This window comes from Thunnus thynnus, chromosome 16 (assembly GCF_963924715.1).
Source record: "Thunnus thynnus chromosome 16, fThuThy2.1, whole genome shotgun sequence".
NCBI lineage: Eukaryota > Metazoa > Chordata > Actinopteri > Scombriformes > Scombridae > Thunnus > Thunnus thynnus.
The window spans coordinates 6653256-6677249 of NC_089532.1; the positions used below are offsets into that span (position 1 = coordinate 6653256).

The 23994-nt window shown below is 36.3% G+C and overlaps 1 protein-coding gene across 4 annotated transcripts in view; it reads left to right on the forward strand.

Annotated features, from left to right (window-relative positions):
* Positions 1–19756, forward strand: part of klc1a (kinesin light chain 1a) — a 58176-nt gene extending 38420 nt beyond the window's left edge. For 2 of the 4 annotated variants that reach the window (XM_067615305.1, XM_067615304.1), the window contains exons 14-16: positions 6844–6977; positions 10118–10184; positions 13875–19756. In XM_067615305.1, the coding sequence (XP_067471406.1) occupies positions 6844–6977; positions 10118–10184; positions 13875–13940 (267 nt within the window). In that variant the 3' untranslated portion in view covers positions 13941–19756. Of the gene's footprint in view, positions 1–1338; positions 3716–6843; positions 6978–10117; positions 10185–13874 lie in introns of those variants that run through there. The other 2 variants (XM_067615306.1, XM_067615307.1) reach the window with 2 other exon arrangements.
* Positions 19757–23994: the final 4238 nt, after the last annotated feature.

A 23994-nucleotide genomic window follows, 5' to 3' on the forward strand; every position in this document is an offset into this window, starting at 1 on the left:
TTTGTTTTGGTTTTCTGGGTTTTGGAGCTTTTAACAAGTCGTTGGGCAAGACCCAAGGCCATCTGGACCGGACTGTGGAAAATAGCTGAGGGCCTCACACACGTCAGTCTGGCTATTTTTTTAACCAGAAATTAAAGTAGGTTAGAACAGACACAGAATAATTCTTCTGTTTTGGTCCACAAAAACAAGTTATGAGTGATTATCTTAGTGTGCGAGACCACTGATGTACAGCTATAGACTACCTTTGATCCACTCTGACGTGACCACTATAGATGAGATATAATTTATATGTATATATACATATATAATTTATGTTTTAAGGAGTTTTTGTTTGTTTTTATTTCCTTTTTAAACGTTTTCAGTCTGTGGATTTGTTATGTTAGTTGATGCTTTTTACTTTTTGCCAAAGCCTCCATATTTTCTAGACAAATCTGGGTTGAAGGTGGAAATAAACAAGCCCCCATTCCTTCAGTCGCATCTCACTTTTAAACTTTTTAGTTTTTTTAGAAATCCAGGAAATCCTATAGAACCTACGTGTTTAATATACAGTCATAAAATGCCATTATAATAAAGGTTATAATATAAAGTAGGGTTAGGGTTAGGGGTTGGGGGTTGGGGTTAGGGTTAGGGTTAGGGTAAGTCCAGTTTTAGTAGATGGCTAGACGTCTTTTCATCTTTAAATCACCATAACAACACTGACTGCGCCGTGCCGTCACTTTAACTCACCTCCATTACATCCTCATGTTTATATCCAGAGCGACATACCATCACAGGACCAACCGGTTTATCACTAAAGACTCTAATGACGAAAATGTCGCTTTTGTACAATTTTGTGTCATTTTTTTGTTAAATGATGCATTTTAGCCAAGAAATTATGAGTTGCAGGTTCTGTTTAATCAGTAGCAGGTTATCTGCCTGAGGCTAAACAACAATTTTTTATTGATTTATTTATTTTAATTTCACATTAGTGAGATTTAATAACTTCCACATTAGTAGAAACAACCTTCATCTGTCACAGAGGGGCTGATTTCCAACCCTAATTAACCTAAACGTCCATATTTTTTGAGCACAACACAAAAATCAGCCGGCGGCTAAACGACGCACAAGTTGTTTGAGAAATACTGTGTCTGATCTGTATAACGTGTTGATAACGTCTGTCTCAGTTTATATCATTCACCCTTTCTCTCTCTCTTTTTCTTCTCTCCCTCCATCGGACAATTCACATTTCTTTTCTCTCTCGCTCCTTAATTGCCTCTTTCAACTTGTCTGTCCACATCTTTTTCCTCTCTTTCACTTTTTGTATCTCTCTCTCTCTTCCTGCTCTCGTCTGACCGGCAGGCATAACTCCAGATGCCTTGTAATGGTTCTAAAAAAAACTTGTCTTCTGCATGACGGACGCCTCGCCTCACCTCACCTCGCCTCAACCCCTTCAGCTTTGCAGTTTTCTTCAGCTCTGACTCTCTCCCCCTCCTCCTCCTCCTTCTCTTTCTCCTCCACCGCCTCTGGGTTCTGCTGGGATTCTTCATGCCGGGTCGAACCAGAACGATAATGTTGCTTTTACACCCTCTTCTCTGTGTTTGGGAACAAAGAGCGTGTGGAAAAAGTAGTTTGGGAGGAAAACAAAGAGACAGCCTGTGTGTCTCAATCCAAACTTCAGCTTCCTATTTGTCTCGAAGCACTCTGCTCGACTGTGTTTATCTGCTGTGGGAGGGAGAGGACCGGGGTGATGTTTATCATTTAAAGTTGTTATTTCTGCTGTCCTTTAACGCTAGCCTCTGCTTCTCTACTTCTCTCCCTTTCTGTCACTTGCCAGTGTCTTTAAACTGTACTTTCATATCGGCTGTAGAATCATTTAATAGGTTGTCGGAGGAATTGTGTGGAGACGGGACTGTACGATCAATTTTCTGCTTCCTTCCTTCAGCTGTCTATTTAAAGCAGAACTCTTTCCACATTGACCTGGTCTCTGAACTCTCAATCATAACAATTCTGACTATAATAATCCCAGATGCTTCATTTTAAAGTTGTTTTCTCTGAGCTGAACTCTAAAAAAAAATTCTCAAATGGCCAAAACACACATTAATAAATCTCCAAAGCACCAAAACATTTGAACAGTTTGCTTTGCAAGAAACACACAAGTTGAAATATGTGAAGAAACTACAAAGTCCGAATTTCCAGCAGTTTTTTTTAAAGCTATCCTGGTTAGTTCAGGTGCTTGTGAAATGTGCAAAATTACAGAAGTATCATATAGAGCTGAAATGATTAGTTGATGAAGAGAAAATGAATGCCAATGCCAAACATTTTCTGCTTCCAGCTTCTCAGATGTGAAGATTTGATGCTTTTCTATGTCATATATGATAGTAAATCTTTGGGTTTTGGAGTGCAGATCAGATAAAAGAAGCAATTTGAAGATGTCATCTCAGGCTCTTATAATAATAATAATTATTATTATAAAGCCCTTTGTCATTGTAGTCTGGCACTTTACAGATAAAACAATAAATTGGTCAACAAGAAAATAATAAGCAGATTAGTCGATAATGAAAATAATCATCAGTTGTAGCCCGAGTATCAATTCACAATATAGAATCATAACAATAGGCTACTCATATGTTTTGGGATGTTCTTGTTGGGTAAATTTAAGGAGCAGATCAGACGAACATTAGAGCATTTTATAAGATTTTGGTTAAAATTGAAAAACTGGTATAAAATTTAAAAAAAAAAAAAACAGCACAGAAAGTGTCTAAATAGGAAAACTATTAACTGTAAAGCATGTTTAAATGGAGGTTGGAGGTTAAATGAAGTAAAACCGGAAAGTATCCGCACTCCAAAAACTTTAGTGGACTAAAAAAAAACATTTCATCAGGTAAACAGCAAACACAACAAAGAACAAGATATATACTGTATGTGGACACCATGTTGATTACAGCTTATAGTCATGTGATCAAACAATAAATACACTTCCAACACGACCCTCTAGATACAGCTATGAATGAGTTAAAGTTTTGAACTCTGCCTCTTCATTCCTCCTCTCTCTCTCCTCTTCCTCTATGGTTCATGCAGTTTCATTCCAGCATTCACATCTAAAATCATTAGTGGTGGTGACTAAAACATCTTCGGCTCATAGTGATTGAACACGCTGTAAATAACATCGACGTAACACCCGTCAGCATGATCGTGACGCTCACACGGAGCACGGCTGATCTGTGGCTTCTGCTCCCGATAGAGTTTTAGTCGTTTAGCGTGTCACTTCTGTGCTCTGTGTGTCATCTGTCAGCATCGATATCGGACTAAACTATGTTGTGATGTCACCGAGAGGACGCATTAAAAGGTGACAGGCTCCATGCACGATGGATTCAAATTTTTCAACCATCTTAACAGGAATAATTCTGGAGGAGTGTTTGTTCAGAAAGTTTCCAGTCGAATCTTAAGTAACGCTTTCGGGCCGATATGAAGCCTCAGCATCGTGCATCCAGCCTGTCGACCTTCTGTATATCTGTGTATATAGATGTCAGGGTGGGGGAGGGGAGGAGGTGGGAGGAGGTCAGAGGGTTAAACAAGTGATGTCGCATCTGTTGGAAATCTGGGAATTGAAAATAGTCTTCTCGTCTCTGTTTCTCGGCTCCTACTACTAATCTTCTGCGTGTCCTGTCCTGTTTGTGCATCTTACAGTTTGTCTTTCTTAACTTCTAATAAAACCTAAACTCTTTGCTCACCTGAACCTGTGCCTGTCGCCTCTTTGTGTGTGTTCCCTCTCTTTTTTTTTTTTTCTGTGTGCGCTTTCATAACTGAGTGAGCTCTAAACTTTAATACCTCTCAGCAGCAGCACTGTAGGTTCCAATGGATCGACTGGAATCAAAGCAGTCAGGAAATCTGTCAGTTATTTAAGGGAGTTTTGGTTTGATTTACAATAAATGTGTTCATATGAAAATCATGTCATTACCACCATGAATGGCTTGCAGAGTGGATTGATGTCATTATCTTCAAAGCCAACATTAACTTAAGAGATGAAACAATTAGTTAATTATGTGTCAATCATCAGAAAACCAATAGCCAACTCTTCTGATAATCAAGTGAGTCAATTTTCACATAAAAATGTCCAAATAAAAAGTTGCCAAATCAAAGCCTAGAAACCATCTAATCATCATAAAAGTAGCCCAGTTTTCATTTAAATTGCAGAAAAATAGGTTTTCCCAGTAGAAATTCTGACCTGGGTGTTGACGTGAACTATGTTTTCAAGTTGGAAACTCATAATTACAGAAACACTGATAGGACATGAATGCAGCATGAGCCTACTGAACTCAGTGTGTGAGAGGAAGGGCTGATTAATTGGAATATAGATGAATTTTCCAACTTTGGAAAATACCCAAAAATTAGCCCAAATCATGACAAAACCACTCAAAATAATTTTTACCTACCAAACTAAGTAGAAATTAGTTTTGCAGAAAATTGTCCCAATTTGTCCAAACTGGATCTGCAGCTTCTTGTCTTAGTGAAAAGTGAATTTAATATTTGGGGGTTTTGGATTTGAAGATGTCACCTTACCCAATGTGATCAGCATTTTTCAGTGTTTTCTGATGTTTTATAGACAAAATGATTAATGAAGAAAATTATAGACATATTAATCAATCATAAAAAATCTTTAGTTGCAGCCCTGACAAGCTTTATTGATCACTTAGAGGAAATTAGATAATTAAAAGATATCATGTTCCAAAAGTCAAGTAAAGAGACTCTCCTGTTTAGCAGAACCAAATGACTCACAGTTGTTGCAAGACACATAATCAACTGCCAGCCTAGTGTTTGGTATTATCAGTCAATATTAGCTTATCTTACATAGATCAGTATAATTATCTGTGTAAATATCCGAGTTGCAGTTGCAGTAAACAGTGTTGTCTACCAGAGAGAAATATAAACTTGGTCACAATTCTTGAATAGGCAAAAAAAATGTGTAAATTGAAGAATAAAATTGGTTTAACAATGGGTCACTCAAATATCAATAAGAGTATGGGGCTTAAAATCCCATAAAAGTCAGGTTATAGTCCAAATTCTCATAAAAATACAGATGATTGTGACCCAGGCAGTCATGATGGGAGTTCAGCAGACTAGTTGGATTAACTAGAGAGCTCCAGGCTGATATATTTAATTTGAACTCAAAAGATCAGCCAGGTCAGCTGTCTGCCGTAATATGACCACAGTTTTTACTGTCAAAGTAAAGTAACCCTGAACTTTCATTCTTTGACTCTTTCACTGGACTTCAGTCTGACTTTACTCAGCCATAAAAACTAGCTTAAATCAACAAATCTTATATTATCTCTGAGGTTATGTTTAAATAACTAAAACCACATAACGTATTTTGATAGATAGATAGATAATGAAGAATCTGCTGCATCTATCTGCTGCACAGAGACTCATAACCCAGTTCTGACTGTCAGAGACGATGTCGTCATCACCTCCATTTTGTTCGGTGTCCAGACAGACAGAGAGGTGTTACAGCTCAAACTGTAACCACATTTGACATAAAACAAAACTACAGAAATGTTTTTGCAGCTGAGTCTGTGAGTCTTTCATGTTGTGAACGTTTCTCTCTCAGGGTTTGTATGTTTTCTCTGATCACATGAGGCTGAGCCGCCTGTTTCCACTACAGATTATGTTAAATTCATCAGGGACAAACTTTGTTTGAGAGCTAGTTAAGATAGAAGTTATAATTAAATACAGCACAATAGAGACAGAATTTAAAGCATCATATAGTACAGTTAACAGATTTCTGAGTGAGTTTACTGGTTTATAAATGAGCGTCCGTCTGCATCGCTGCACAGGAAACATGAGACTTTGACAGATTGTTTATTTTTGTTTACATTGCACTTTTGAGTTTGTGTGTCTGTGTATTAGTGACCAGTGTGGGTGATGAATTACATTACTGCATTACTGTATTTTGACCTTAAAGGACAAGGCTAGTAATATTATATATTTATATATATCATCAACACGTCCCATAAAAAGACCAACACCAATCCATCGATCTATCGATCTACTAACAACTATTATGTTTGTATCTAAAGTCTGATGCCACAGCTCCACTGGGTGACATTTTCCTTCATCACCATGAACACACACACTGTAGTTTATTTTGACTCAGTCACACACACACACACACACACACACACACACACACCGTCCTGCTGCCAGAAATACTCACTAGAGCACCAAATGTGGATTCACCTACTGCTGAAAATAGTCCCAGACAGATGTACAATTTCCTCCTGTTTGTTTGCTAAAAAATACAGCAGCCTGCTGTTTAAAATAATTACTGAACCCATTTAAAAAGTGAAACCATATATTTCTGAACTGTTTTTAAAAAATTACATCTGTAATAGGAACTAGTGGGCCTGAAGCTGAAAGCAACAGGGAGAGAAGAGACGCCAGGAAGTAATGAGACTAATGGACTAACACACTGTTGGTTTTGGTCTTTTCATGGGAATTTTTGACAAAAAGAAAAATATAGAGCAACCCCAGCCTCTTTACAGGACTGAAAAGCTTCTGAATATTATTTAATTGTAGAATATTATAATAAAATATAAAATATATTTGGCAATGTGATACTAAATGTCTCAATTCATAGTAAAAAAAAACAAACAGTTAAAACGATTCAAAGGTTCATTGCAGATTTTACAGCTGAGAAACAGTCTTGAGTCTGATGATTGAAGCCAGAATCTGCATCAACATGGGTTTTTATTGGTCTAATGCTGATGTACATACAGTATATACACTTGTGTCAGTGTGTATGTGTGTTTAGTTATTACAGTAGTGTGTGTATGAGTGTGAGTCTAACTGTGTGACGTCTCCCATCAGGACGGCTCCGGCACTCTGAAGAGGAGCGGCTCCTTCAGTAAACTGCGAGCGTCGATCCGCCGCAGCAGCGAGAAACTCGTCCGCAAGCTGAAAGGCGGCGGCTCGTCACGAGACAGTGAGCCCAAAAACCCTGGGTAACTATCCCCCCTCCAACACCCCCACCCCCCCATTCTCCCTCCCCCCATCAAACACCTGACTGAGTTAATGAAGGTGACTCTCACTTAATGCACTGGAGGAACGAGCCGGCCTCCAGCCCGCAGCTCGGCGGTTGGCGTACTAACCAAAAACAAAAGAAGGGATTCGCTCTACTTTGCTGGTGGTGAAGTGGTGTAACTCTAAAGCTGTGTTTGCACATGAAACGACTGTGGGAGCTTTTATTGGCCCTTTTTTCCTGTAAGAAACTTCTCTTTACTCTCACTGCCTCTGTACAGTGTTTATTTGAACGTTTGTCTTCAGTAACAGAAACATCCAAACATGCTGCTTTCTGTTCACTGCTCCGTGACCTTTAACAGAGTATTAGACCCACTCAAACAACTCAAAAAAATTAGATTTTTTGAGAAAAAGTATTTTGAAAAAAACCTTTAATATTACGAGAAAAGGTTATACTATTTTCAGAACACTGTAAAGTCATAATGTTTTCAAAATAAAGCTGTAATTTTATGAGAAAAAGTTGTCATAGTTAGAGAAAAAAGTTGTAATATTTTGAGGAAAAAAAGTTGTAATATTTTGAGAAAAAATATGTAATATTTTGAAGAAAAGTTGTAATATTTACAGAAAAAGAAAAAAATGTTTTAATGTTTTGGGGAAAAAAACTTTACTATTTAGAGAAAAAACAATTATTTTGAAAAAAAATTGCACAGCATTTTGAGAAAAAAGTGTCATGAAGTAGAAAAAACAGTAAAAAAAAATGTTGAAAAATATTTGTAAAGACACATCACATTTTAACAGAAAAGTTGAGAATAAAATGTTATATGTTATTTTTAGATTAGGTTGATTAGATCACATCCTGTTCAGGACCGTCTCCCACAGTCCAGGATGCTTCCTGTTAAAAAGCTCAGTACGCTGCACTTTAATGGAAGTGAGGACATTAATATTTGGATCAACAAGACACACAAAAGGAGAATTATGCTTCATCAGTAGAAGTTTCAGTCTTGTTTTTTCAACAAGAGAAGAGGCTTCAGTGACCACTCGATGGTTGGTTTGACTTACATAATCAACTGGTTTTATTTCATCTAGTATCCCAAAATATCTCAGATAATAAGTTGATTACTGGTGAAACCCACATGTGTAACTTCAGGTCATTGACTGTTCTCACCTGTTTACTACGACAGAGTATTAAAATCTCACAATATTGCAACTTTATTTTGAAAAAATAGTATGACTTTTTCTCATGTTATTAAATTTTCAGTCAACAAAGTCAACTTTATTTTGAAAATCTCCGATTATTATGGAGTATTAAGGCCACAGAGTTTTGGTGAGCAACACTGAACATTAACTAAGACAGAAAGCCAAAGTGATGAGTGACTGTTCAACGAGCAGTGCAGGTTCAGAACAGAATCGCTGCAACGGGAAAATAAAGCAACTACTTGACTCACATGCTGTGACGGCGATGTGTGTAAAAGCATCTGCAACAAGACACAAACTACTAATGTCTGCTTTTGAAATGCCTTTATGCTTGTTATGCCTGTGGAACTCATTTACCTTTTTTTTTTTTGGTTTTAACCACTAATAGTTTCATCTATTTATTGCATTTTGTGGCTTTGGGCTATTTATTTCAATTTGTTTTGAAATATAGTTCAGTTTGACTCTGCTTTGGAATTTTATGACTTTTCTGTTTCTTTGTGAATTTTACTTTGAAAGGAACACCTGTCTGCATGGCTGCTGTTGTTTAGAGTTTTATGCTGTGTTGAATATTTTTATTTATGAATAAATATTCTCATTTTGAATGTCTCCCTGCATGCCTCATCTGTGTGCTCACTGGTTTCCATTTTCCTTTCCGTGCTGCTCTTCTCTGTGGCTCCTTAAGATGAATGACGTGATGATGTCACTGCCATCATCGTCGTCATCATCATCATAACTTATCAGGTAGCAGTAAAGTTAAAGCACTGCAGAATGTCCATTTTAACAAGTATTTATATGTTTACAAGTTACACATGACACATAAAACAGTCAGGAAAGAGATCAGGTTTTACTGGAAGTCACTTAAACGTCCAACTTTTAAAGAGTTTTTCCTTTTTGTAAGATTTTTTTTTTTGATTCACAGTAGAAATAAACAGAAAATATGGATGGACATGCAACGTAGGCCCCCCAGGACGTTAAATTCCTTGAAAATGTAATTAAAAATTGCTACTACCAACATCTCTAAAGCTCACTAATTAACACTTTTATCTTCTTTTAATTTGTACTTAAAAAGAAATGTAAAATATGATCATTTATGGCCTCAAAGGTATTTGGTTACTTGCTGTATTTCTTGGTGAACAACAGTCGAGTGCAGAGATGCTACACAGAAGTGTCGGGCGGACGGATAAACTGTAGTTCAGTAAGAATTGTTTCCAGCGTGTAATTACTTTTTCACTTCCAGAGGCAGAGACATGACAGAAAAAGCATAAGATTAAACAAACACATTATGTTAATTACAGAGCTTTACAGTTGCTGGTAAACATTTTTTTTCATAGTTTAGACGGTGCCAGTGTATCTATTTCCACTGCTCTCAGTCTTTATGCTAAGCTAAAGCTAAACACTGTTAACTCCAGCTTTGTACTTAAAACACAGACATGAGGAAAGAAGTCAAATAAGCTTCTCAATATGTGGAGCTTTTCCTTTAAGATTGAGGTAAAGATCACATTTCTTGTTATAATGGACATGATCTGCAGCGTGACCTTACTGAACTCAGGTTTGATGTAAGTGTGTGCATGAATTTATATTGTAAATATCAGGCTACACCACTTATAACCGGCAGATTAAATTATGATTGTAGATTTGATGCAATTAAACTTTTTTTTTTATTGTAAAAGTTCTAAATTTCATATACAAAGTGATAAAAACGTGAATTTAATATTGTATTTTTCTACTGACAGTGAAACTAACCTTTGTGTGAAAATATCATGTATGTGATTAACCAACACACACACACACACACACATGTTCCATCTCCACCGAGCTAAACTCCTCACACCTGACTCTCCACTCCCTTCACCCCTGACCTCTGACCCCTCACCCCTCCCTCGCCCCTCACTGACGCCTCCCCGCCTGCATGTCACTGCTCTGGGTGCAGCATGAAGCGAGCCAGCTCACTGGGGGTTCTTAACGTGGCGGACAAGGCTGCGAGTGACCACTACCAAGTAAGGAGCCTGAGTGTCAGGGACCGAGAGTCCAAAAGTATCTGCAGAGAGTCTGTTAGTTTGTCTGAAGAAACGTCCTGTAAGGAAAAGGTCAAAGTTCAATCCTGAAAAAAAAACAAACTCCCAGTGTGCTTCTAATTAAGGACAAATCCACCTTAAAATATGCAAGATTTCAATAACAATCAATATTTTGTCAGGGATCATTTTATTGAACTTTATTATGGAGTTCATTTTGGGTTGCAGTTTATGTTAGATGGTTGGCAATCCCACTTTTTTTTTTTTTTTTTTTGCATTTTAATTAACAGAGACAATACTTTATTTAGCATTAACAGCTGAAGGGAAGAAGAAACTTTGTTAGAGGGGTTAGGAGCTCCTATACTGAATGACTATTAATTTGAAAAACCAGTGCAGGATGTAAGTTTTTGCTCATTTAGTTAATCGATTAATCAATCTGCAGAAAATTAGTTGACATCCATGCAAAAGTACAATGTTTTCTCTCATTTCAGCATCTCAAATGTGAGGATTTGCTGATTTTCTTGGATTTATAACAGTTAATGTGATTCCTTTGGATTTTAGACTGTCGGTCACATAAAACAGTTTCCGCTTTGAGAAATTCACACAGCGAAGTGCAGAACAGTGCGAGTTTTAATACAAGACACGTCACACAACTGCTCTCCAGTACAACGTGTTTTATCCACCAACATTTTCAGCTATCTCACCTTCATCAGAGTGATGTCTGAGGCTTGCCTCTGTTTCCTGTATATACAGTTATTGATTGATACCACAAAAACATTATGGACAACATCAACCCCCTTTTCAAAATTACTACATACAAAATATCATTTATCTTAATCGACACAAACATTATAAGTGAAATATTATTGACTGTAAATCCAATCATCTTTTCACAATAGTCCCTAGAATGTTTACTTTCATCTCAAGCCAGCAATGAGTAAAAAAAGGCAAATAAAACTATTGTTTCACTATTCAGTCTTTTCAGTGTATTTACACCATGTTTGAATAACCCCAACCATCTGCATGTGGCACACATTATATCCATCTATGAACAAAGTTTCCAAATGTTCCCAAAAACATGTTTTTTTTTTATTTGAGAACAAATTTGATCCAATAAACTCAAACTAAAAATGTCTTTAAAAGTCTAATTCCTCATTTAACCTTCTCAAGCTTAAAGTGGCGAGCTGGGAATCCAGACTTCCTCCATCTTAAGGAGCTGAAGTTGCACAAAACAGAACATTTGAAGACGTCAGTTTGGACTCTGACAATTTACAGGCGGTTTTACAGAAATTTTGTAGACTAAATAATCAGTCGATTACTGAAAAACTGCATTATGTTATCTCTAAATACATGTTCAGTTTACAGTATAAGCTTTGTAGTTTCAGTACTTTCTACAGACCAGAAATCTGTCCTTCTTCCTTCTCAGTGTCCATGTTGTCCAAAGAAGAGATGCTAAAAAAGAAAACAATGTTTTACAGCTGCTTCATCTGCAATTCGGACCAACTACATTTTTGGGTGTAATACATTAATACCAGAAATAGATAAATCTGAGCTCCTTCATTAATGCTTGAGAGAAACAGCCACTGGTGAGGTAAATTGAATTTTTAGGTATATCTGACGTAATTATCATCTAAAATGGAGTAAGTCTGCAGGAAACAGAGGAAGCAGAGAAATTAATATATATATATATATACCCACAAAACCTCCTGTAGACAAATCCATTATCCTGGTTTCAGACCTTGAATCACCGAACTCGTCTGCGATTTCTTCAGTGATTCAAATAGTGAAACGAAAAGTGCAATTAAGTCTGAAAGTCAACACACACGTCTGAGTGTTGTTGTGTTGTTGTACATTGTTCAAAACTTAGGAAATCAGACTGAGGTAACAGTAGATGAGGAAGCAAAGGTGTAAACAACAAAAAACAAATCTTAAAATAAATGCTCTTGAGTTCACAGATGTAATATGTAATGTAAAATATAAAATTTTCTTTGAACAGGACACTTAAATCAAACCATTAAAGAGCTTTTTGCAGATACTTTTTGACCTGGTCTGACTGACACCAACTTTTCTTTCATTCTCGTCTCTCTCATGACTTTATCAGCTGTATCATCTCCAACAGAGGCTGTTAATTGAATTTGTGGCCGAACCAGAGAACTGTATTTGTCTCTGCGGGCAGATGCGTCACATTCGTCACTAAAGACAGATGATGAGTAACAGCATCAGCGTGACTCACAGACTAACTTCACGTCATCGTTATCGTCACTAATCAACACGGACTATATTAACAGAGAGAATGTTTTTAGCCATGCAAGCAGCTTTATTGATGGTAATGACTAAATAATCAACACATACTGACAACTTGTGTGAGTTATAGTTAAATTATAATTTTGTCTATATTGTTTATGTAACTTCTGGATGTTTTGATCTCTTCTGACAATCAAATTTCTAGTGATTTTTTAGATTTTTCAAGTTTTAATAAAGGTTTCTGTATAAATTTAGAAAATGTGTCAATCATCAGGAGATGCATTACTGATTGTATATAAATACTATATATTATATTTATATACAGTCAATGAGATGCACACACAAGTCTTTGCTATATCTGTTATATCTCATATATCTTTGTTATATTTGCTCAATAAAAGGAAAAAATACCTGCAACCCCTATCCGTTCTCAACAGCATATAGTTTACAATAACGGAGGCAGATTTTCCTTTCAAGAGTCTTATTGATTTTTGAAACAAATATAAGTTCTTGATATCAAACGGAAGTTGAAAAAGCAGCTTCTCAACTGACTGAAGCTCCAACAGTCGGTTGAAAACAGCTGAGCTCTTAGTTATTACAACTTACTTGTTTTAAAAGTGAGAACCTTGTAAAAGGGTCTTAAATAGCCGTGTAAATGACAATCTGAGACTGAATCTGCAGTAAAATGATCCATGTAGAAGACACAGAAACACTGTTTGTATTGCTAATTAGCCGTAGCCTCCTAAGTATGATTTAAAAAAAATGTATGATCAGTTTATGTTGTTCTAATGTAACTGTGTTTGGCTGCTTAACTTACAGACTTTATGTTTCAAACAGCATGTTCCCACTTTTAATATAACAACAGTAAAAGCTTTCAGGATGAGGACTAACTGATGTGTGTGGTTTCTCTGGTGTTAAACACTTCCACAAATTCGATAAAGAGCAGGAAAGAGCTGCTAACATTAGCCTAAACTTTGGTTGAACTTGACTTTTATAATGTAAGCTATAAGCTCACACACTTACTGATGTGTTCCTTGGCCTTGGAAGTAACGTTCGGACATGCTAATAATTTTGGAAAGGCTAAAAGAAAGATTAAATTCTTCAACGTGAAGAAAATAAGATCTACAGTTCGACAGGCCTGTTGTGAGGCGTTATGGCTACCAAGCTACAATCACTGTTTGACGGAGGGGTTTAGCTAACAATCAATTAGCAAGATGACATCATTGTGCAGGTATTTTCTGTCTATTTGAAAAACTTCTACCAGCCTTGATCTCAGAAAACTTGTTTATAACCCAGCAAGTTCTAAAAATCATATTGGACAAGTTAAAAACAATCATTTTCAGTTTTTAAAAAGTTTGGGGGTTTACTTTTTTTGAAATGAGTCCATCTGTCAGCTTCTAATTTCATTTCCTTTCACTACATTTCCTCCAGGAACGAAATAATCGTCTGAGCAAAAGTCGCGACCTGAGTGCCAGCCACACCGACTTGGCGCGTTGAAGGTTTTTTTCGACCCCCGGAAGAGGTGAAGGACGAAGGCTTTTCCATCATCGTCCGTCAGAACTTCACACTCTCCTCGCTGTAAATAGCTGTTTGTGAAAAACTTCATGTGTCCGACATTATACTTCAGCATCACACCACTGTACAGGTTTTAATCTTTCATTGCACTTTTGAAGGTTTGTGCTCTTAGATGGGGATTTGTGGTGGGGTTTTTTTTTGTATCAATACATATCGTGGAACAGGAAGAATATAAACATACAGTGGCCTGCTGTGTGTTTTTGGTTTAAGTGTGTAAATCTTTTCTGTCTACGTGTGTGTGCGTGTACTGTATGTTAGCGTGTGCTGTGGTTGAGTGCCCATGTGAGTAATTACCCTCGAAGACTTTTTAATATTTAATGCTACGCTGTCGCTTGAATGAAGGCAGATGCAGAGCGGAGTTTTAGTTTCACAAACATTTCTGACATAGAGACAAAAATGAGTCTCATTGGTCGAGTTTAACTGTAGTGGATGAATCCAAAGAAATACAGAGCTCAAGTTCACTGTGACAGTCTTGAATGATAAAAATAGAGCTCAGCTTTTTAGCACAGTAATTAAAAAAGGAACTCTACATTAAACAAATCACAAACAGTATATTTAATTAAGTGTCCAACCGTCTCTGAATTTTACTTGAACTCCAAAAACTACATATTATAATGTTTCAGAGTTTGCTGCAATGCAACATAGAAGAAAAATGTATGTAAAATGTATTTCATAAGTAGTAAACTGACTCACAACTAAATGAGTAAATCTAAAAGTGGTTACAGATTAACATGATAATCAGACTGCATAGGAAAGTCCTAACGTCACTTCACCGCTAACTGCTAACCCGTTAGCTTCTGTAACGTTCTGAAAAAGTAAAACGTGTTTATGGAGTCGAGTATATAAAGATAAATGTGTATCTATTATATCTATTACACTACTTGCAATTAGAAGTTGGAACCTTTGTGAACTTCACAAAGTTAAATAATGATTCAATTGTTAGTGTATAAAACCTGTTGTTGTTCAGCCATGTCTGAACTAGCTGTGGCCGCTTGACTCACAACTGTTCAAAATTGCTAAAAACACAAATACTAAATAAAAATTAGTACATACAACACCAGATCTACTTTAATTACAGAACAAATCAGATGCATTAATCTGTATTTTCGAGGTCTGGAACAAGACTAGCTGTGATAGCTCTGGTGAAATTCTTGTGAAATTTTCCAATATGACTGGGAAGAAACTAGAAATCCCACACATTCAGTCACTTGTGCTCATTTTATTGACAAGATTTCAGTCCTTACTGTAGACCATCATGAGGAAAAATTCATTTTGTCAAGAGAAGTTGACAAATTTACTTTCCAAAGTTGCAGTTTCAGTCTGATCAGTTGCAGAGCATCCAAGATCATCAATAACACGATCATAAATGAATCAAATGCAACTCGCATTTGCATCTCAAGTTAAACTCAACCAATGAGAACAGTTCTGCCTCTGAAAGATGCGTTAACAACTAAAACCGGCCCCTCTGCTGAGAACTTGTCCAGCAATGACGTCTTTTTGTAGGCCGACCCGGACGTTAGCTTAGCTTAGCTTAGCTTAGCTCAACCTTCCCTCTGCAGATTTCCAGTGGAGGTTCTGCACTGGGCTTTTAACTGATCTTTTTTTTAAAAAAAAGGCTTTGAAGCAGATTAAGCTGAACTTTAAACCAATTTGATGTGTTATTTCCTGCATTTATTAAAATCCTGCGAGACGAAAGCCTTGGAAACCTGCTGAGGGAACCCACCTTTCAAATACTTCTTGGTTTTAGGACTACAAATCGTCTTCCTAAAATGTTCCGTCCTGTGTTGATTGAAGATTTAGCTTTGTATGAAGTTCTATGTTTACATTTGGGGTTTTTGTAAATGATGTTTTGTTTGTTTCTCTCCTTGCGCTGCTCTGAAGTGTTTCTTTTGATACCTTTCGGTAATAAGCCTTGAGAATGGCAGCGCTGAGGTTGACCAGTTCGCTGCTACAAATGAAAAAAAAAAAGGCGAGATGATTGCGTTTATTGGCACATGAAAGGCCGAGCGGCTCATTCTCAGGATCGAGGCTGTAGTTTCACACACTGACAAGTTTATAATCACTCCACGATTTTGCTCGTTCGTACCATTTTCAATAATGGCAGGAGAAATGTTACAACGTTGTTTACTTCCAGGTGTTTTAGTGTTTATTCACGACAACACTTTACCATGTGAGTAAAGTCGATAGCTATTATTTTGAACAAATCCAACCAAAAAGTACAAATTATAAATTATTTAATGAAATGATTATCATGCAAGAATTATTACGGAGCATTTTTTTTATTTTTAGAAGTTAAAATGCTTGTAATATATATTTGCTATTACCAAAATAAGAAGGAATAGTCCTCCTATAGCTAGTTAGATATATTTTAACAAATATATAACACTGTATACCAGCGATTCACTTTGAAGTGTTATTTAAAACTGGAATTCATTCACTGAACTAATAATAATAAAGAATTTTGAATGAAAACAGAGTTGATTATGTATCACACAAATTTTGGCTATAATTTTGGCCTAAATACTGAAGGATTAATCATAAACTTTTATTACATACAAAAGCCTTCTTTATGTAAAAACAAAAAAAAAAGGCCTACCAAAGTTTTATAATGACTGACTGTCATTTCAAGATTTGATCTTTTATTAATATTTCTAGTTTTACTGCCCTTTTATTAACCTTATATTAAATGAAGTTCTCTATGCATACATGCTATTTTCTTAAAGGGGGACGAGATAATGTGTGACGAACTTGAATTGTAACAACATGAGAAAAAAAATCTTAACGTAAAGCCCCATTAACACACATTTAGGATGAAGTGCTGAGCTGTGTTAATGTTGGCTCGGGGGGGGGGGGGTTGTTGTCGGTAGTTTTGTATGTTTGAAATGAAAATTATCAGATAGTTTTAAGGCTGGGTATCATTTGGAAATTTTTGATACTCGATATGATACCTGAGTTTCGGTACCGATACCAGAGCAGTGCTGTTTAAGATATCTAACGTAGAGACAAAAATATACATTTTCTACAAAATCTTTTTACTTTTCTTAAATCAAAAAGCAAAAGTTGAATCTAAACACAAGCAGCAGTATGAGAAATTAAAACAGTCTAAATATTTTTAATTAAATCACAAACTATCTGATCAAATATTAAAGGCTGGGATATACTTGAAATGAACAACGGTTTTTCTAAACACGGCAGGCAAAAGTGTTACAGCATGTTGCTGCTGTTTTGAACGGCTGCACTAAAACCTGCCATCATAGAGCGGCGAGACACAATGAATCATTAAATTGAAGATACTGGTGAACACTTTTGGACAGTCTCTGGACAGTTGTGACTAAAGTGCAGAAATAGTCGTGTCAAGAATGAATAAACAGCTTCTTTAAAGGTGCAGTGTGTAGAATTTAGTGACATCTAGCGGAACGGACTTGGTAGAAATGGAAGATAATATTCATAAGTATGTCTTAATTAGTGTGTAATCAGCTGAAAAAAGGAATTATTGTGTTTTGTTACCTCAGAATGAGCCCTTTATATTTACAGAGGGAGCAGGTCCTCTTCCATGGAGGCCGCCATGTTGCCCTGTGTTTCTACAGTAGCCCAGAAAGGACAAACGCAACGCTGGCTCTAGAGAGGACCTTTCGCATGTTCATGACCACCGTAGGTTCTCCTACATACTTTGGGGGGGGGGGTTGGTGCAATCTGCAGCCTCACCACTAGATGCCACTAAATCCTTCAAACTGGTCCTTTAAAACTTTGCTTACTTTTACACCAGCCGCAGCGTGAAATAGCTACCGTTGTCAGATTGTTGGTTTTCTGAAAGTGACAAACATTTAAACTGTTTGAACTTCAGACAAGCAGTTAGTTAGAAATAAACAAGATCACTGATTCGATGTTTGCCAGCTTCTGGTGCTTTATAGTTTTTTTTATATTCAGCTACTGACACATTTCGGTCAGTACTAATAAAAAATATTGAGGTTTGGTACCCAGCCTTAATCAGGTTTTACCCTTGTCCATCTTGAAATAGTTTCAGAGTTTCCCAAAAACATCTGTAGAGTGTCTTTATGTAAAATAAAATAATCTCATGTCTGGATTCTTTGATAAACCCAAATCTTGTTGTAAATGTGTCAGTGTAGTTTTCGGAGAATTCTTTCATAATAAACAACCAGTCATGACGACTTTACTCTGGAAATAACAGACTGACTGGAAGACATTTCCCGTCTTACTGTAGGGATTGAAGTGATGATGGTTTTTTTACTCATATAATCAGATCAGATTTGGTTGCATTTTCTGCGTTCTTTTGGAAAGTTAGGTTTCTTGCAGACATTACATTATGCTTTTTGGCAGGGGTGTGCAATAAGCTTGTGTTTGACTTTACACTTCTTTGGAAAAACGCTTACATCTTATGATGCTGATTTGTAAATTTAATGAAATTAAAATCGACGTCTGGATCTACGTAGAGCATTAATATGAAGACATGTATTCCAAAACATTATATGTCCCTTTTTTCTTCTTTTAAAGAATGTTAGCTGTTGTCATATTTAAAATAAAAACACATATGACTTCATCCCTAAAATGTTAATTATAAAAGCTGAGTAGATTTGACAACTTTAATGATTTAGTCAAAATTTCTTTTAAAAATGTCTCATTTTAGAATGAAATTCTTGCTTTTGTCTTTATCGCTGCTCTGTTCACACTAAATCAGAGTCGAGTGTGTTGAAGCTTTTTGTTGACTGTTGATCAGTCTGCTTGTCAACCTGCTTCATGCTTCTTTTTTTTTTGTCTTTATTGTCTTACTGTAGAAGCTCCACAGAGTAATGAGGCACATAACTTAATAATGTCTAATGTTTTTGATGATCAGGGCAACATTTTGGGCAACGCAGCAACTTTAGCAACAAAGTAAAAGTGCCTTTTTTTGATAAAATTGTACTTTTTTGATGCAATTTGGGGCTTTCATATTCACAAGAAAAACATGTTTTTCAGCCAAGTCAAATTACCAACATTTATATGTTGATATGTTGGAATTTAACTGCTGTTTAAAGTTGTCTTTATTTTTTAAATATTTCTTGTGACGATGTTAAAAGTCCTCTTGGTGTGTAATCGTCTGTATATACTGTAATTACTCACTGGCAACAAAATATTTCTGTGTGAGTAAAGCAGCAATATTTATGCATCATCACGGACTCTGTTGCCCAATTCTAGGTCAAAGTTGACCAACATGTTGCCCCGTTCATCACAGCTGTTAGAGATCTAGAGGCTCATGTAGAGAAAGAAGGAAAAACTTAAAATCTGCCCTGAAACTTCGACTTATAACCAGTTTGTAAACTATTGTTGAGTGATGATTATGAATGTAAGTTTGTGGATTTATTGAAGCACAGACAAAAGTTTTAGTGTGTTTCCTGTTAAAGCAGTGAAGGTAAAAGTGTCGCAGTCCATCCTTTTGTTTTTTACTTTAACATTTTTTTTTATCAGATTGTACTTTCTCCTCCCTGGCTGTGGACCCTGTTGTGTGGAGTGGTAATGTGGAGGGTTGCATACAGTATATTCTTACCATAATGAAAAAGAGGTTTCTGTATCTATTCCTGTTAAGTAAAGGGGCCTTAAATTAAACATATGACCTCTATCAGCATCCTCCCATCTGAAGGCGTCTCACTGCACACTGCCATAACGGAGATTTTGCTGGTTCTTTGCATGTCACTCTGTACCAGATAGCTCTAATAAAACCTTGGTCACGTCCAGCCACTTTACTAGCTACCTGAACTGGTTTGCTGTTTGTAAATCCATCAGTTTGTGTGTAAAGTCTCTACTAAGTTCTAAGTAACTGTGTGAATTATTTGCAGAGTAGATAAAAGATGGATGTCAATATTTGGTCGGTAAGTTTTCAGTCAGCTAATAATAAGACGTTACTTCATCCCATCTGCTTCATACGTGGTTTATTTACTCAGCCACAGCTCAGTGAAGGTGTGGAAACATTTTAAAGGTAAAACATGCTTTTACATCCCTGTTCTTCAGCACCAGAGAAGTGTTACGAGCAAAGACATTTTTATTCAGAATTTTGATCCATGTTAGTCTCACTCCTGAATGTGTTTAAATGCGCATTCGTATCCCGGTTTTGAGCCTTATCCTGGTTTTGATCATATTCGGGATATGACGTTTACATGGAACATAAGAAACCTGGTTATTCGTGTCTCTGTATACATGATTCTCACACTATCCAGGTTTCTAATCATCTCTGCAGTTGTATGTTGATTTCTCATCGTCTCAGCCACTACATTCTGTAATTTGTACCAGTAAAGTATGTTCAGAAACCTGGATAAGGTGTTTACATGCAATAGTATCCTGGTTTCTATTGGAGTATATCCAGGTTATAAAGCCTTATCCAGGTTTCTGAAACCAGGGTAAGGTGTTTACAGGTGCAAAATGTAACCAGGATACTCCAAAAACCATGTTAAGAGTAGCAGAACAGGTGGACCCAAAGCAGCCCATATAGAGCAGAACAAAGGCTCCAACAAGAGTAAACTGAAAACTGGGACTTAAATAGAAACTAAACTGTCGAGGGATTGAGGTGCAGGTGCGACAGGAGAACAGGAAAGGAGCTGATTGGCGGTTGAAGACAAATGCAGCAGGGCAGGGCTAACGAGACTGATGCAGGGCAGGTGAGGAGGGAAACCTACAAGTGAAACCAGCATAAGGAACAACAAAATCTTACAGACTGATACTGTCGAATCATTTTAGCATGTTGGATATTTACGAAACATCCACCTTCTGTCCTCCTACAGATCCCCCTTCAATCTATCCATGAATATCGATAGAGAACAGATCAATAAACACGATGTAAGATCACAACGCAGGATTATAGTTAGTTCATCTTAATATTCAAACTATCTGTCCTCCTACTGAGTCCAGACTCATCATAACAAAAGGAGAAAAGGCTGAGAGTCTCTGGTGGAACCGAGGAGACTAAGGAACACAGACCAGACTGTGACAAGACCATGACACATAGCCAGGTTCTCCAAAAACCCGATCAGAACCAGGATACTAGTGCACATGTAAACACACTCACTGAAACTGAATTTATGAGAATAAACAGGTGTACCTCTCCTGCTCTAAAAAAAAGCCAAACTGCAATGTGTTTGTTTCCCCAAAAACCAAGGCAGCACCGACTCCACTTGTAAAAAAAAACAAAAAAACGCTTCATGTTTAGATTATCTTGGTGAATTTTTATTTTCAACTAGTGGACTGACAATATTGCTGTGATTGAAAATAAAAATTCACCAAAATGATGAAGACATGAAGTGTTTTTTTTTTTGCTTTGTACCACTGCAGTGCTGCTTTTTTCCCTGTACTTGACTTTGAGAAACAGACACATTAAATTGAAATTTGTAGGAAATCAACAGTTTTTTTTCTGTCTGGGCAGAAAAACAAACCCTTCAGTGTGGTTTCATCACACTTGTAAGTTTCAAATTCAACCTCATTTAGTCTTAAATTCAGAAAAGTCTTGTTATCTCACATTTTCATGATAAAACTTTATTCACTTATGTGTCCTTTGGGATGAAGTTGTAGCTGATTGAGAGTTTACACCCCTGAGTTCACATAAAAGACCCAAATCTTTACCTGGGTTTTCATTAGTCCCGTTACCATGACAACATATTGGATGCTGCACCCTCCTCAACTATCACTCCACCAACTCAGAGGCTCTTCAACGTCTTCTAAATCCAAATTTTTACGGGCACAATTATTAAATACAGGTTTGAATGTCTTTTCTTCTGCGTGTGTAAATGTTCCTGGATGAGACTGGCATTCATGATACTACTAGTCCTTTTGTAACTGCTGCTCTCACAAACATGTGGGCTTTTCTTCTAATGATGGTGTCGTTAGAGAGTAATGAGGTGTGACGGTGTAACAGAGCTTCAACATACAGAAGAGAAACTGTGATGAAATAGCGGGAATGGGCACTGTAATTTCAACAAATTGACAAATTTCACCAGCAAATTTACAACTACAAAAAACTACGATGTGCTTTTTTTTTTTTTTACTCTCTAATTGCACTGTAATTATGAGGTCGTTTGTCTGCAGACTGATGCTCTACTACGCTCCCTTTTTAACGTGAGCAGCATTGATGTTTGTCCTGCAAATTATTGTACAGCTAAATTGTATTTGAAGAATAAAATGGTCAAATTCATGACTTCTGTACGATTATTTTCATTATCAAATAATCTGCTGATTGTCTTCTTGATTAATTGGTTAATCATTTGGTCTATGAAATGTTAATTAATAATTAAAAGAGTCATTTTTTTATTTGTTTGTTAGTTAGAGCCTACAGTGATGCCTTTAATTTGCTTGTTTTATCCAGAACTGAAAGTTATTTAACTGTCTTTTATACAAATATATCAAAGAAAAACAGCAAATTCTCACATTGAAGAAGCTGGAACCAGAGACTGTTTATCATTTTGACTCAAACAATTAATCAATTATCAAGAAAGTTGCAGATTAGTTTTCTGTTGATTGACTAATTGATTAATTGATGGATTGTTGCAGCTCTGAACTGTAGTCCAACTCTAAAGTAATCAGTAATCATTTAATGTTTCTGTTTATTTCTACTCCTCCACCACTACATTTCACAGGCAGATATTGGTCTTTTTACTCCAACAGTGACTTAAAAAGTAAAGTTTAACAGTAAATTTACATTTTTGCTGATAATACTTATTAATATCTACTTAACTAAAGTTTTGACTGCAGGACTAACTTCCTAATGCAGTATCCTTTATATATATATATATATATATATATATATATATATATGTATATATGTATATATGTGTGTATATATATATGTATATATGTATATATGTGTGTATATGTATATATGTATATATATATATATATATATTTCTTTATATTTCTGCATTTGTATCATATGTTTTTCAAATACATATTTTTTCTCAGTTGACATAATATGAAATATATATATATTTTATTAATTAATTTTTTAAAGGATCAATATGTAACTTTTCTGCATTAAAATGTCTAAAAATGACTGGACCTATGTTATATATGTTGTTGAGTTGTGTACTTACATTATCCCAAATGTTTCCAACAAGTTTCAAACCCAGAGAAATCTGTGATTTTAATCAAGGTAATGGACCGTTTCATTTGGTTGCATGTCAATGGCGTCATATCCCCTTTGTGCATGTATCAGCGTTGTGGTTGTCCACCATAAACTGTCATGAGTTGACTTTTTATCTAGTTTTAAGCCACATTTTTACAATATATTTTTTAGATCTTGGTTGTTTTTAACTATATCTCTTCACCGGATGAAGGATTTTAGTCATCGGATGTCTGGATCTTAAGTTGTCAGAGAAACAAGCTGAGCAAATGTTAGCAGCAGACCGGCTCCTACAATGGCAAAGTCATAACCCGTCCTCCTCTGCCTGTGACTGGTTAGTACTCATTGCCTTCGTTGGTTGGGTTGGTGAGGTATAGGCACGAGGAGTGAGACTGGTTAGGGTTAGGCTAAGAATATCAGGGTAAGCCAATCAGAGGCAGAGAAAGGCAGGTCATGACTTTGCCATCCTAGGAAAGAAAGTATGGCTAACCAGGAGAAGCTGACTGCAATGACGACAATGGTGGTTGTTTAACAATGAAGACAACAACTCCCATAATCCCATGGTACTTCACAACATCATCAAACTTGAGAGTGGCAGAAAATTACATATTGTGCATTTAATTTTATTTTTTATCTCTCTTCTTCAGCAGCATGCTAAATATTTATATATTATTTATCTCAGCTGATGTAATAAAGTATATATTTATTTATATTCTTCATGAATTAATTGTTATTATTATAATATATTTTTTCCCCATCCTTCAGCAGCGTGTGTATTTTCAGCCAATGGGTGCGGTTGTAAAAACCAAAACACTCCACTCTGCCCAGCACACCACGTGACACCAGTCCTGCGCTCTCATTGGTCAAACGGTCTGTCAG